Source organism: Penicillium lagena (assembly GCF_028827675.1).
Source record: "Penicillium lagena strain IBT 129212 chromosome Unknown utg000001l_segment0_segment0, whole genome shotgun sequence".
NCBI classification, from domain to species: Eukaryota; Fungi; Ascomycota; class Eurotiomycetes; order Eurotiales; family Aspergillaceae; genus Penicillium; species Penicillium lagena.
This window is the reverse complement of record NW_026623222.1, coordinates 4,859,707-4,873,070: the sequence shown is the minus strand read 5'-3', so window position 1 is coordinate 4,873,070 and position 13,364 is coordinate 4,859,707. Positions and strand designations below refer to the sequence as shown.

At 54.9% G+C, this 13,364-nt stretch overlaps 6 protein-coding genes across 6 annotated transcripts; 3 read left to right on the top strand and 3 right to left on the bottom strand.

Annotated features, from left to right (window-relative positions):
• Window positions 1-241: 241 nt before the first annotated feature.
• N7510_002152 (putative forkhead transcription factor Fkh1/2) lies at window positions 242-2,548 on the top strand (the record flags this gene model as incomplete). The annotated part of the gene is made up of 3 exons (XM_056974079.1): window positions 242-355; window positions 441-2,416; window positions 2,482-2,548. 3 exons carry the CDS (start codon window positions 242-244, stop codon window positions 2,546-2,548), a joined length of 2,157 nt encoding a protein of 718 aa, XP_056839196.1.
• Window positions 2,549-3,480: 932 nt separating this feature from the next.
• Window positions 3,481-4,584, bottom strand: N7510_002151 (putative transcription regulator PAB1642; the record flags this gene model as incomplete). Its single annotated transcript, XM_056974078.1, has 1 exon — window positions 3,481-4,584. One exon carries the CDS (start codon window positions 4,582-4,584, stop codon window positions 3,481-3,483), a length of 1,104 nt encoding a protein of 367 aa, XP_056839195.1.
• A 314-nt stretch (window positions 4,585-4,898) lies between these two features.
• Window positions 4,899-6,673, bottom strand: N7510_002150 (uncharacterized protein; the record flags this gene model as incomplete). Its single annotated transcript, XM_056974077.1, has 2 exons — window positions 4,899-6,087; window positions 6,144-6,673. The coding sequence occupies 2 exons, from the start codon at window positions 6,671-6,673 to the stop codon at window positions 4,899-4,901; spliced, it is 1,719 nt and encodes a 572-aa protein (XP_056839194.1).
• A 978-nt stretch (window positions 6,674-7,651) lies between these two features.
• Window positions 7,652-9,647, top strand: N7510_002149 (putative PHD finger domain protein; the record flags this gene model as incomplete). Its single annotated transcript, XM_056974076.1, has 2 exons — window positions 7,652-9,454; window positions 9,507-9,647. The coding sequence occupies 2 exons, from the start codon at window positions 7,652-7,654 to the stop codon at window positions 9,645-9,647; spliced, it is 1,944 nt and encodes a 647-aa protein (XP_056839193.1).
• Window positions 9,648-10,004: 357 nt separating this feature from the next.
• Window positions 10,005-11,416, bottom strand: N7510_002148 (Gfo/Idh/MocA family protein; the record flags this gene model as incomplete). Its single annotated transcript, XM_056974075.1, has 4 exons — window positions 10,005-10,269; window positions 10,334-10,424; window positions 10,475-11,173; window positions 11,230-11,416. 4 exons carry the CDS (start codon window positions 11,414-11,416, stop codon window positions 10,005-10,007), a joined length of 1,242 nt encoding a protein of 413 aa, XP_056839192.1.
• Window positions 11,417-11,918: 502 nt separating this feature from the next.
• Window positions 11,919-12,926, top strand: N7510_002147 (dihydrodipicolinate synthase family protein; the record flags this gene model as incomplete). The annotated part of the gene is made up of 1 exon (XM_056974074.1): window positions 11,919-12,926. The coding sequence occupies one exon, from the start codon at window positions 11,919-11,921 to the stop codon at window positions 12,924-12,926; it is 1,008 nt and encodes a 335-aa protein (XP_056839191.1).
• Between the last annotated feature and the right edge of the window lie 438 nt (window positions 12,927-13,364).

The window sequence follows — 13,364 nt, the reverse complement described above, 5'->3', positions numbered from 1 at the left end:
GGTTCGAGTTGTGACATTTGTTTTTTTCTCCTCCCGGAACTGCTTGTCGACTTCGCCTCTTTTTTCGCCTTCGCTCCAGTGGCCCGCCCCCCGTGTTGTTTTTGCGCACACACACTTCGAGACACAACACCTGGCTCTGGATTCCTGCGGTGCATACTACGCAGCATCTGGAAGAAAGGAAGAAGAAAAGTCTTTTGTTTGTTTGTGAGAGCGTGTGTGGACTTCCGCCGGTACGGAAAAAATGCCGCTGTCGAATCGCCGTCGCGCGCGGCGCAAGGAAATCCAACTGCAGGAAACGTCGGATGTCGAGGCGCCGGACTCATCGCCTAGTCGGCCATCTAACAAGAAGCGCAAGGTGAGTTCTGGAACTGGTGTGCGTGTGTGGCTGGGGGCGCGCAGGACGCAATGTGCTGACTGGGGATTTCTTATCTGATTGCCAGATTGACCGCCGCACCGAGAAACCTGTCAAAACCGAGTCCGGCGATGAAGCCGAGGAATCAGCGGGCGAGCATGACCCCTCGACTAACCAGGACCTGGTCGATTTGGTGATTTCGTACCTCAATACCGCCCGTGAAGAGCTGCGCGTCACACGCGACCACTCCAACTCCAAGACCGAGAATAAGCAGAGCATCCAGGCCTATGCGAAGATTGCGGGTCGTAATTGGACGTACTACGTCAAGACGCTGCATGTCAATATTGGCCGTGAGCCCGACCGCGAGCAGAGATCCAATGAACAGTCTAGTCCAGTCACGATTGCTGCTCGCGCGCTGCCGGATGTCCATGTTGATCTGGGCCCAAGCAAGTTCGTCTCCCGTCTGCATGCGGAGATCTTTTACGATGGCGAAGAGACACCCGCCTGGCATATTCGAGTGAACGGCCGCAACGGCGTGCGCTTGAACAATTCGATCGTCAAGCGCGGCTCCGACGCCATCCTCTCCTGCGGCGACATTATCGAAGTCGCCAACACACAAATGATGTTTGTTACTCCCGGAGATGATGCTCACATCCACCCGAGCTTCGTGGAGCGCGCTCAACGCATCGCCAATGGTGAAGAGCCAGATCCTGCTTCGAACGCGTGGGACGCTTCTCAACATGCCCACCCGTCAAACTCGCAGGCAACCGAACCTGCGCGGCCATCTTCATCCGGCGGCCCCTCATTAGCTCCTGCGCCACAATTCCTCAAGCGCCAGGTGACGCCGCCGCCGCGGTCGCCGGACACCATTGGCGCGCGCACTGCCAAACAGTCGCCGCTGTACAACCGAGGCATGATGATGGAAAGCACCGAGGAGATCGACTACAGCAAGGATGGAGCCAAAGACCTGAAGCCGCCATATAGCTACGCTACGTTGATTGCGCAGGCTATCTTCTCCAGTGAGGAAGAGAAGCTCACGCTGAACAATATCTATAACTGGATCATGGAGCGATACGCCTTCTATCGGCATTCGCAGAGCGGCTGGCAGAACTCCATTCGGCACAATTTGTCTCTCAACAAGGCGTTCCAGAAAGTCCCGAGGCGGACAGACGAGCCTGGCAAGGGCATGAAGTGGATGATTGCCGCGGAGTACCGCGAGGAGTACCGGAAAAAGCAGATGCGCAAGGGCACGCAGTCTTCTGCCCCGTCATCACCTGCTACCAAGGAGCCTCCTTCGTCGGCGCGTGGCACTCATGTCACAAGCTTGGACACCTCGTTCTCAGCTACAGCCAAGAAATCTCCACCGGTGTCGTCGCCTGGATTCAGCTCGTTCCCGGTTGCTCCCGTGGAAGCCTATACGCCCGAGCGTGGCTCGCGGCTCGGCCGTGGTGTTGGCTCTGATCATCCTCTGCGGCATATGAACCCGCGAGACCACGAAGAGCCGTCGCCGCTCCCAGCTCGTGTCCACAGCAACGCTACCAGCGGCTCCAACGTGCCGAGCAGCAGCAATGCCAACGCCACCCGCGGGTACGGTCTATCAGACAATGTCGCCGGGTCCCCACCAGTGCTGTCCTCGTCATACTACGACGAAGGACCCTCATCAATGATCACACCCGCACCCCAACGCCAACAACCCCGCCTCCCACCTCCCAGCACAGCACAGATTCCATCCAAATTCATGCCGATGAGCTCCCCGGCTCAGTTCTGGAAATTCGCAGACATCGGCAGCACGCCTGCCCGCCCTGTACCGGACATGAGCCCGCTAAAGGGCGAGCCAGATGACCGCATTATCGCCGGGTTCCCCAGCAGCAGTCCCCCGCCTCCGAACCTGGCTAGTCCCAGTAAGCCGGGTACATCGAATGGACTGGGATCAAGTCGCACTCTGCCGCCGTTGCAGTCCGAGCATGGGGAAATAGGTGGTCCCAATAGAACACATCAAGAGGAGCACATGGAAGAAGAAGATGAGGATGATGGTGGTGGTGGAGGTGGATTCGACTTGGCTCGGTATGCACCCCCTACCTTTTCTTGCTCTGTCTCTGGAACAAGAACTAACTAGCTTGAACTTGCAGTGGCTTCCAACCTATCGGCTCATACCATCGCCAATTGAGCAATGCCGCCCGCGCCACGGCTACATAGGGCAGTCTGTCTCCCAGATATACTGTACAACACTCCAGACTGCATCCTCAAAGATGATTGTGACGTGAATTTTGTTTTTGATGCGCATATCACGCACGGTGTTGGCGGTTTTTTGTTTTCTGTTCTTTTTTTCTTATTGACTACTTTGTTTTGTTTGAGCAAAGGAGTTCGATTTTGCGCTTAGGAGATAGGGTTTGATTCGGCGTCATTGACTCCTTTTGTTTCAATTTTGTTTTCTTCCTGTTATTGTTTATTTTTGGGACGGTTTCTTTTTTTCATTCGTCTGTCTGTTTTCGTTAAGATGGCGCTGTTTGTACAGAAGAGAGCTCTCGGAGTGACTATGCCAAAGAACTGAGACTTTTTCTTTTAACAATTGTGGTTATGGATCTATAGCTAGTTGCCCGTCTAGCAAATTGATTCTTCTGCCATGTTCAAGTTGTTTCCTACGATTTAAACCTAATCCACGGATGTAGAACAAACATAAATTTAACCTCTACAATATGTTCTCCTCACTAATAAAGTCATCCATTAAGAAAACTCATAGACCCCGACACAAAACTCGGATCTATTATGAATCTATTATACTCCCACGAGAACGCCATATATAGAACCAGATGTGTTTTACACTCAAACAAGGTCCATGCACCGAAGGAAAGCAAGTCTTGCCCGGAGGGAACTAACTACTATGAAGCAAGGTTTTTCCAGGATTCCTACATCACAGTATATTGACGCCGGTGTCGTTGAGGATGTTCATCACAATTTGGGGGCGAAACCATAATGTCTCTTATGCCTGGGCAAGGCTGCTGACGTCTGAGGCTTAGTTTGCGCTAGTCGGCGTTACCCTAAAATCATTTGTGGTAATGATTTCGCATGAATCACCTGCATCCAGCACAACATAGAGAAAGAAACATCGCTTTTCAACTACTCTACAGTCAGGCACGCACATCTGGCCAAAACCTCTCCTCCAGCCAAATCACTTGCCTCCACCAATCGAGACATTGTCCGCGCATCTTTTCTGCCTCCTCAGCACCCTTAATCTGGTTGGCCGTCTCATCCACTATATCGCCAATGCAATTGACAAAAGCCTCGAAGTCTGGGCTCGACCAATTGGGAATGAACCTTTTGCGCAGCGCACCGCCATCCGCGTCCGCCGCACCCCCGGCCGCACTATTCTTCTTCGCTTCTTCACCATCTTCCCCTTCCCCATCCTTTCCCTCCATGAACGATGCCGCATACTTCCACGATCGCAGGTAACACACCTCTGTAGCCCACAGCACCACCAGACCTTCCAGGGTTGATACCCCAGCGCTGCCCGCCGACATGAACAGGTCAATATAGGCGCGCGTGGTGTGAGTAGCAGTAAAGGAGACCGTGCCACCTCTCTCCAGCGGCTCAGCAGAGACATGGTCAATGGACCGACAAGCCGGGTCACAAACCCCATGCGACTCAGGATTCACCTGGCTCTGCTCCTGCGCTTCCCGCTCTTGGAGAGCCTGGCATTCAGCCTGGGATGCACACCGCCCATACACCTCCGACTCTCTTTCCCCGGTCTCGGTGCTTTTCCCTTCGCACCCGCCCGTGAACCCAGGACAGCTGCCCGAGCCTGAGGTCGAGATCTGAGCCGAGGTAGTGATATTTCCGGATCCGGACTCCGCGAGTCCTGCGCCACTCTCCGTTGAGATGGCAGTCAAATCAAGCCCGTACTCTGCGGCCGTTTCTTCAAAGAATTGCAGCTCAGTGCGGATGTTGACTAGCGCGTCGATCAGAACGTCCGTTGCGTGCTGCTCGGGTGTGGCATTGCGTGGCGTTGCACTCGTAGGGTTCTGTGAGGGGATTCGAATTTTGGACAGCAAAAGGCCGATGAACCGGATGTAAGCTTGCGCGTAGAGTCGGTCTTGTGAGAGCCATTGCGACAGCGTGGCTTTGGGTAGTTTGCCACGGCCGGCAGCGCGGAGGAACGGGTGTGTAGTGGCACGGGTGAGGGCGTGAGGAGCATTGGAGAGCAGGTAGGTGGTTAAAAGAGCATGACTAGTCATTTTGGACCTGCTCTGTGGGGGCTCGTTGGGAAGAGGCGAGGTTAGCGCACAAGCGTGGTGGGTGGGAAGACGCGAAATTGATGTGATGATGGTGTCAGATCTGATAAGGAACCTTACTAGGGTTAGCTAATCGTACAAGAAATCCATAAATTATTCATCATGGCAATCTACACAAGCAACTCATCCGAGCCACAACCAAATTGCACGCTCCAGAATCGAAACAATCCCAATCGTAATCTTCATCCGGAAAAAATGATAATCAAAGAAGCAAATGAACCATCATCACCTCATCCCGAGGGGATCCTGCGTGACATTTAGATTCGACGCTCGCCCGCGTCTGACGTCTCCCCCGACTCCTCCAGCACCATCCGGATCAGGGCTTCCAGCGTAAAGTGCGCATCATTCCCCGCATTGTGAAGATTCATAGACAGGATGTTCAGAGCATGCAGAATGTGTTTCAGCGACCGGATGCCAGTTTCGCCTCGCAGGCTCTTGAACAGTTTTGCCGTGTCGTACACCTTGCGGTTGTCGAAAAACTCGTTGTTTGCCGCGTCGGTAAACATCGCGCACCCTGCGTCGCGAAGGTGCTTCAGATCGCCGACAGGGTTGTGTCCCACCAAAATCACCTTGCGCGGTCCCTTTCTGTACTCCGGGACGGCACCAAATCGGTCTTTACTGGCCGAGTAAGGCGGAACGAAGCAAGCATCCACCATCGTGGGCAGCTCCACCAGTGCAATGAACTCGCTCTTGCCAAAATCAAACCGGTCCGGGCATCCCTTGCAGTACTCTTTGTTGATAATGTGGCGAAATTCAATGATCCGGAAGTGGCGCGAGTGGATTTGCTTGATCCAGTCAGTTCCAAAGTCGCCGGGCGGAAGGCCCTTCAGGTCCAGCGTGTCCAACATTGAAATGCCAACTTCCGTCACCTGCTCGGGAATCCGCTCGTTCCATTCGATGTCAATGGCGATGAAGATCGGCTCGTCTTCGAACGGCCAGGGAACAGGGCGATAGACATTAACAGGAGGGAGATACTGCTTCTCACCTCCAGCCTCCTGGATCGGGGGACGCAGCCCAAAGTGGGCAATGGTCAGCTGCAGGCGGTTGCGCCACTCTTGCTCAATCTCAAATTGCTTCTGTAACTTCTTAGCCGTGGCTCGTTTCTTCTGCTTGATCGCTTCGATCGCAGCCTCGACTTTCATTTCAAAAGCCTTCGCGGCTTCCGGGTCACACTTGTTCACCCACTCACCCCAGTTGTCTGGCTGCGCTGGAATGCTCAACTCCAACTGCTCCTTGGCGTGGCGACTCGTGCTTTTGTCCAGATAGATGGGACGAGGGGTTCCGTCGTTGGGGAATGAAAGCAGCAAGCCCCGCTGGTCTCGAGGCTCGAAGCACAACTGGCAATGGTAGAAGGCGTTTATTTGCGTCAACAATGCCTTGGCCTGCAGAGCTGGAACGAGGAGCAGGGGCCTATGATAGATGTTCGGGGGAACATACAGAAAGTATCTGAGACGATATCAGTTTGGATACCCATCAAGTTGATTATATCGATGGTTACTTACAAATCCCAGTGCCGGTTCCAGAACTTATTCCCATCGAAGAATCGCGAAGCAACCTTCTGCGACATCTCACCCCGAAGGTACCGGTAGGGGAAACGAGACAAGGCAACCACGGGACAGAAAGACTCCGCAAGTGTGACATCGCTGGGCCACCCGGGTCCCTGGGTGGAAGAATCGACGTCAATCGCTTCGTTGTCGAGGTGCGCAACCGCTTCAAGCTCGTGGGAGGTGCTGTCATTCTGGTCCACAGTGGGCAAGATAGCCTGCCCCGAGTGGTCCTGGTTATCAAGTTGGTCCACGCCAGTGACACGGGAACGGATGTATGACAGGGGAGCAATATCGTTTGAAGTAAAGAAGAGAGGAACTTCCATCGGCGTCATCCAGTCGTAGGAAACACTTACATCGGCGGATGCCTTGGCTGGAGCCAAGGCCTCAGGAGACACTCCACAGATGGGAAATTTCAGCCCTAGGGCTCTATTCAGGAGTTCCTGGTCTTCCTTAAACAGGAGCTTCAGGCGCTCTTCTTTGTCCATGTTGAATGAAAAAGAGGTAAAAAGACGGGGGTAAATGAAGGCTGAAAAGCAGGACACGAAAGCAAAGGAAGGAACAGCAGGCAGCAAAACAGGAGTGAGTGAAGCAGACTATCAGAAAACAGTCGACAACGGAGCAGGTGTTGGAGAACAAGAGACGAGGCACACCTGGTAGAGAAGTGAAGGATGATGAAACAGGTGATGGAGAAGCAGGATATGAGAAATCTGAAGATGTTCTGGGTAGAGATAGATGGAAAAGATATGTGGATGGGAGAGGATATTTGAAAAACAAAAGGTGTGAAGGAGAGGAAAGAAAACGACATCAGAGAAGGCCTTTATACGCAGGAGCGTCGTTGCCTGCGACGACATCACAAGTGATTAAACACTGCCCAGAATCCTTATCTATATGTTTCTACGTGATGTAGAGTATCCAGACATGTTACGGCGAATTTGACGCTATTCGGAGGTCCTCTTAAGCTTGTCCGGCCACGGTCTCTCCCACCGAGACACTTCCTGGGTGCAACATCACAGAAACCTGGTGGCAATAGTATATCTGTATTCTAGTAGAGCTGTTCACGATATGCAGTCTCGACGATATTATCGTGCGATATTATCGCAGAGATTTTAGTCTAACGATACGATATAGGATAATGAAAAATCCTAACGATATCGTATCGTGAACAGCTCTTTATTCTAGCCCTATGCGCAACTCTTTATGCCCTTTTTTTCCTTGCAAAGGAGACGCAAACAGCCTCAAAGAAATCGTGCAGAGTAGTTCATGACAACAAGGGCTCGATCATCCACGTGACTTTCTCGGAACAATGATCATCCGCAGATTGGCCTCCTGTTTGGAAGGTGCAGCTCAACCACTTCAGCTCCAACCAGAATGCCCCGCTGAGTCGCTGGGTCGCTGAGTCGTCAAAGGGGGTTTTCCTCTCCTTCCTTTGTTGTTTTATTATTCTTCTTTCACACAACTGCACAATGGCCCTGACTGATGACACGGACGAGAGCGGAGGGGTCATCCTGGACGGTCCCTTCGATCCCGACGCCCAGGCGACAGTGACAGACTACATCGACTATACCGAATACCTCCCTGCCGACCTGATCCGCTCTCTGACCCTGATTCGAGGCCTTGATGACCGTTACCTTGATTCTGCCCAGACTGTACACAATCTAGCCAAGGACTACGCCCAGCTCCCTGAGCTCCCCTTCGAAGCGCGTCCCAGTGCAGTGGCCATGCGCAAGGATATCTCCAAAACCCTAGATCGCGCCATCAATGCGCGTGAGTCTGCATACGCTGAGGCCTGCCGCCTTTACGATGTTGTCGATCGCCACTTCGACCGACTCGACTGCATCAGACAGAAGCTCGAGGCGCTACCCAAACCTTCGTCGCGCGAACCAACACCAGTCCCACAGCCAACTCCCAAGCGTGTGCGCTCGGGCAAAAAGGCAGATTCTACGACTCGTATCACCTTTCGCCTGGACAACCGCAAACGCCCTGTAAACCCAAAATCGCGATCCCGACGCTCGACCATACCCAGTGGGCGTCTCTCGGGCCTGCACCCAGATTCTCCTATCGCCAGCACGGAACAATCCGATGTCGAAGCAGAAGTGATCCGCAAGCCTCGCCCTCCAAAGAAAGAAAAACAAGCACGACGCCACAGCGCAGGCGCTGGTGTCTCGACGAGCAATGCTCTCGCTTTGCTAAAGCCGCCGCCGGCCGATGCCAAGCTCGGAAGCGAAGATCTGCCTTGGTTGCGACTGACGGAGTGGGAAATGACCAAGCTACGGAAGAAGATGAAGAAAAATGCAGTCTGGCAGCCCAGCGAGGTGATGATTCACCGTGAGCTCGCCTTGGCGGATCGGGGATGGGAAGCATACCGAGCTGCCAAGGCCCTGGCCGAAGAGACCGGCGTCGAGCTTATCGACTGTGACAACATTGAGAAGACCCGTCGCGGCGAAGTGCCTAAGGAGCTTGAAGAGACCAAACTGAGCAACCGCGGCATGAAGCTGAACGAAGCCAAGAAGCTGAAACGGGAAATGCTGGCGCGAGAACAGGCGGCAAACGGTGTAGGCGGTCCTGCTCTACCAGTCTCTGCTCAAGCAACCCCGACTAGCAGCCGAGCGTCACGAAAGCGCAAACGAGATGAGATGGCCGAGGAAGCAGACGTTGTTCCTGAGCCAGCCCCTGCCCCGCCGTCACGAGCGGATCCGAACCGCCGCAGGTCTAATCGAGGAGCCGCTGCACCATCTGCAATCATGGCACACGCGGAGGCAAAAGTGTCGCCTCCCCTGGTGTCTCCCACTGAATCAAAGCGCTCCACGAGATCCGCTGTGCACCCTGTCAACACGCCGACACCTCCAATGACCCGACCCTCATCGCGCCGGTCTGCAGCCGCCACCATTGAATCGGGTGCTATCTCGGGACTGGCCAACGCTGCCACAGTGGGTGGAAGAGACCTTCGCATCAAAAGCGCCACTCCCGCGCGCAAGACGCCTGTCCGGGAGGCTTCGCATGCTCCCAGCGTCCCCGGCCAGACTCGCCGACGCAAACGTCCTGCGCCCGGACCCGTCTCTTCAGGCCAAGATGGTGGCGCTGCTGTCAGCTTCGGGCGCCGCAAGGCAAAACCTGGTAAAAAACACCTCAGCGCGCGCGACTCAGCGGCGCAAGATGTCCGCGTCGACGAGGATGGGGTGCTGGAGGAGATCGATGCCAATGAACCACGTTACTGTATGTGCGGAGATGTGAGTTTCGGGACAATGATCTGCTGCGAGAATCCGGATGTAAGTCTTCTTCCCTCGACCCGTTGGAGTTTTTTGCTGATCAACATTGCAGTGTGATCGTGAATGGTTTCATCTAAGCTGTGTCGGCCTTTCCGATGTGCCTTCGCGAACTGCCAAATGGTACTGTCCCGAGTGCCGGGTCCGGTTCCACAAGGGAGTGGACGGTATCGTCCGAGGCGGGTCAAGGCGGTAGCTGAGAGATGAGTTGCTTTTACTTCTGTATGATACCATGATATCTTCTTTTTCCCTGTCAATTCCGGTGTTGGGTCTTGTTCGGCGTTTTTAATCAACGGAAGGAAGGATCTGTATGTGAGTTTAGCTGGGGTTTGTTTTAGGGCCAGGCCCGGCGATAACAATTTCATCAATTCGTGCGCAGCATGTATGGTGATATCTAGCCCTATTTCATTCGTAGTCTTCAGATACGCAATGGGCTCAGTCACTCGGCAGTCAATACATAGTGGCTCGACACCAAGGGAGATAATACCCAACCTTACGACTAGACCGTCGAATATATAGAAATGCAAACTATCTAACCCCCGAATCAACAAATTTACTTCAGCTCCCACTTCCCACCCTCCGACACAATTTCCACCGGCCGGCGCTCATCCAGGGACACCCGGCCCGCATCCAGGATGGCCGTAGTGGCGATCGTGTTTTGTAGAGTGGGCAAAGGCCGCTTGTCTAGCTCGTCGAGCGTGACTCGGCCCTCGTTGACGGCCGTGACGGCGTCTATGAACTTCTCGAAGCTGACGTAGCCGTAGCCCGTCTGGCCGCCGAAATTGCCTTCTTCGTCAGGTGCGTAGCGCATGTAGAATCTGCGTTCCAAGGAGTATAAGTATTGATACACCGAAAGAGAGCGGGAGGATGTTTCGTTCTTACGGGTTCACCCAGATCAGGCCCTGGTCATCGCCTGTGACTTCGTAGCCGCGCTTGGCTTGGTTGACGCGGATCTCGCCGTTGGCGGCCATATCTATGAGGATGTTAGGATGTGTTCATAAGCGAAGAGGCGGTAGGCGTTACAATGGAAATACTGATTTGAATGCACGCCGGCATTCTGCGGCGCCGTCCAGCTAGCCGTATAGACACCCGTCGCAACCTTGCCCGGGTTATCCTTACGCCGCCACTCAACCAGCAGGGTGATTGTATCCTCGGTCTCGGGGACACATCCCAGCGCGGCAGCGGTGCCCTTGGATGCCGTCGCAGTGACGCGCACAGGGTGATACTCCGGCACCATGCTCTCGCAGATATCGACATGGTGCGAGTTGAGGTAGTACGAGATATCGGAGTCCCGGCCCGCCCAGGCCTTGAAGGTCTCGAGCTGGCTCTTGGGCTGGCTCATGTAGCTGTAGAAGTAGTTGAAGTCGCCCAATGTGCGTGCCTTGGCCCGCGCATCCGAGTACGCCGGGTCGAAGCGCTTGTGATGCTCGATGAAGACGAAGACACCGTGCTTGCGCGCAGCCTCGAGCAGGGCTATGTGGTCTGCTAGACGCTGCGTGGCGGGCTTGGTGATCATCACATGGATGCCTCGTTCGATTGCGTACAGTGCGATGGGGAAGTGGGTTGGGTCGGGCGTGAAGATCGTGATGGCGGATCCCTTGGGCAGGGCATCGATGGCGGTCTTGTATGCATCGGGATCGGTTTGGGTGTCGGCGGGGAACGAGGCGAATGAGACATCGAGGTTGTTGTAGACCTGCGAGATGTTGCGGTGCAGGTGGTCGCCTGCAGAACAAGACAATCAGTTAGTGTTGATTCTCTGTATCTTCAGAGAGACTCACGAATGCCTGGGAATTTCTTGCCCGACACGCCCACCATGCTCAGTTCGCTCACCTTGCCCCGGCGGCGCAGGTCGAACAGCGTCAGTCCCACGACGCCGACTTTCTTATCAGAGCTCGACGCGCCACCGCCGACGAAGCCGGTGGTGTACTCGCCGGTACCGACCATCAAAACGCTGGGAGGAGCCATGGTGATGTTAGGGATGTGAATGGATGTAGGAATTACAAGGAGAGAAGGAATCACAGAAGAAAAGATGGGGTGCATGGAGGTCCAACATGGAGCCATGACTTAATTCTTCCGGCGTTTGACTCCAATAGCCGATCGTCATCGCTGCATTGTGTTCTGGACTTAACAACAACTCCTTCTTCTTTTTCTTCCTCCTCTTCCTCTTTCTGACCCCAATTGCAGTTCCCCCTTTCCCTATCAATTCCTGCCTTTCAGTGAATCCTTTCTCTTCCAATTCTTCCCTTCTTCAACCACCAACTAGTATATTCCACTCATGCCACCTTCTTGCCCCACGAACCCCACATTATGCCGAGTTGCTGATTCGTGGAACTGCAATTCTCCGTTCGGAGCATTCGCCGACGTGGGGGAGTGTGTACATGGTTAATTATGATGATTACCCTCTAGGTGTCTTCTCTTCTGCTTCATCAAGAATCCCTCGCACAGTGTCACTCGTCAACCATCCACCATGTCGCCCACTCCCCTCCGCCCCGGCGTGTACGCGCCCACCATGACCTTCTTCGACGCCAACGAGGAGCTCGACACCGCGGCTATCCGCCGCCACGCCGTGCGCCTGGCCAAAGCCGGCCTGGTCGGCCTGGTGACGATGGGCTCCAACGGTGAAGCCGTGCATCTGACGCGCCAGGAGCGCATGACTGTGACGCGCGAGACCCGCTCCGCCCTCGACGAGGCTGGGTTCAGCAACGTCCCCGTCATTGCCGGCGCCAGCGAGCAGAGCATCCGCGGCACCATCGAGCTGTGCAAGGAGGTCGCCCAAGCGGGCGGCGAGTATGCGCTTATCGTTCCTCCCAGCTACTACCGCGCTGCCATGGGCAACGACGAGACGCTCTATGAGTTCTTCACGGCTGTGGCGGATGGCTCGCCAGTGCCCCTCATCCTGTACAACTACCCGGGCGCCGTGGCCGGCATCGACATGGACTCCGATCTCATCATTCGCATCTCCGCTCACCCCAACATCGTCGGCACCAAGTTCACCTGCGCCAACACCGGCAAGCTGACCCGTGTCGCGCGCGCTCTTGGCGCCGTCACCCCGGCCTCGCCGCTGGCTCCAGCCCAGAAGCCCGCGCCGACGGTGGCCAAGCCCGACGCAAAGCACCCCTACGTCGCTTTTGGCGGTATCGCCGACTTCAGTCTGCAGACTCTTGTCTCTGGGGGCTCTGCTATCCTGGCCGGTGGCGCGAACGTCATCCCGCGTCTGTGCGTGCGTATCTTCAGCCTTTGGAGCGAAGGCAAGCTCGCCGAGGCCATGGAGGCTCAGCAGCAGCTCAGCGCTGCTGACTGGGTTCTCACCAAGGCTGCTATCCCTGGCACCAAGTCCGCTATCCAGTCCTACTACGGCTACGGTGGGTTCCCGCGGCGGCCACTGGGTCGCCTCAGCGAGGCTCAGGCCCAGGCCGTGGCGGATCAGATCAAGGATGCGATGGAGGTTGAGCGCTCCCTGCCAGACATTGCATGAGACCGTGCGGGCGCTGTGTATATAGGGTTATATTATGATTACATATTTTAAACGATCTGGCCAGCAAAAAAAAGGCATCTGAAAGAAAATAGCTCGAATCCACTATCTCATAGCCTATGATCATAGCCCAGAGTATTTTCACTGGGGGCCGTCGGCAAATTTCCATAGGCGGAAGAATAGCGAGTGCGGGTCGGAGATGATACGAGACAGACTTTATCGGCTTCTAGTTACCCCACGCCCGGCTCGCAGTTTCGGGCGAGTACGCGGAATTTCTCCCCGTATCCCGCGGCGCACTGAAGCCCCGGGCTACTGTGCACCGTGCTGCCAAATAAATGTTTAATGCCCCTCCCTTGTCCCCTCTGATTTGGGTTTGACTCTTATTCTCCTTTACCCTTCTCTTCACATTCACTATCGCCTATCCCCAATCTCTATTTCTAC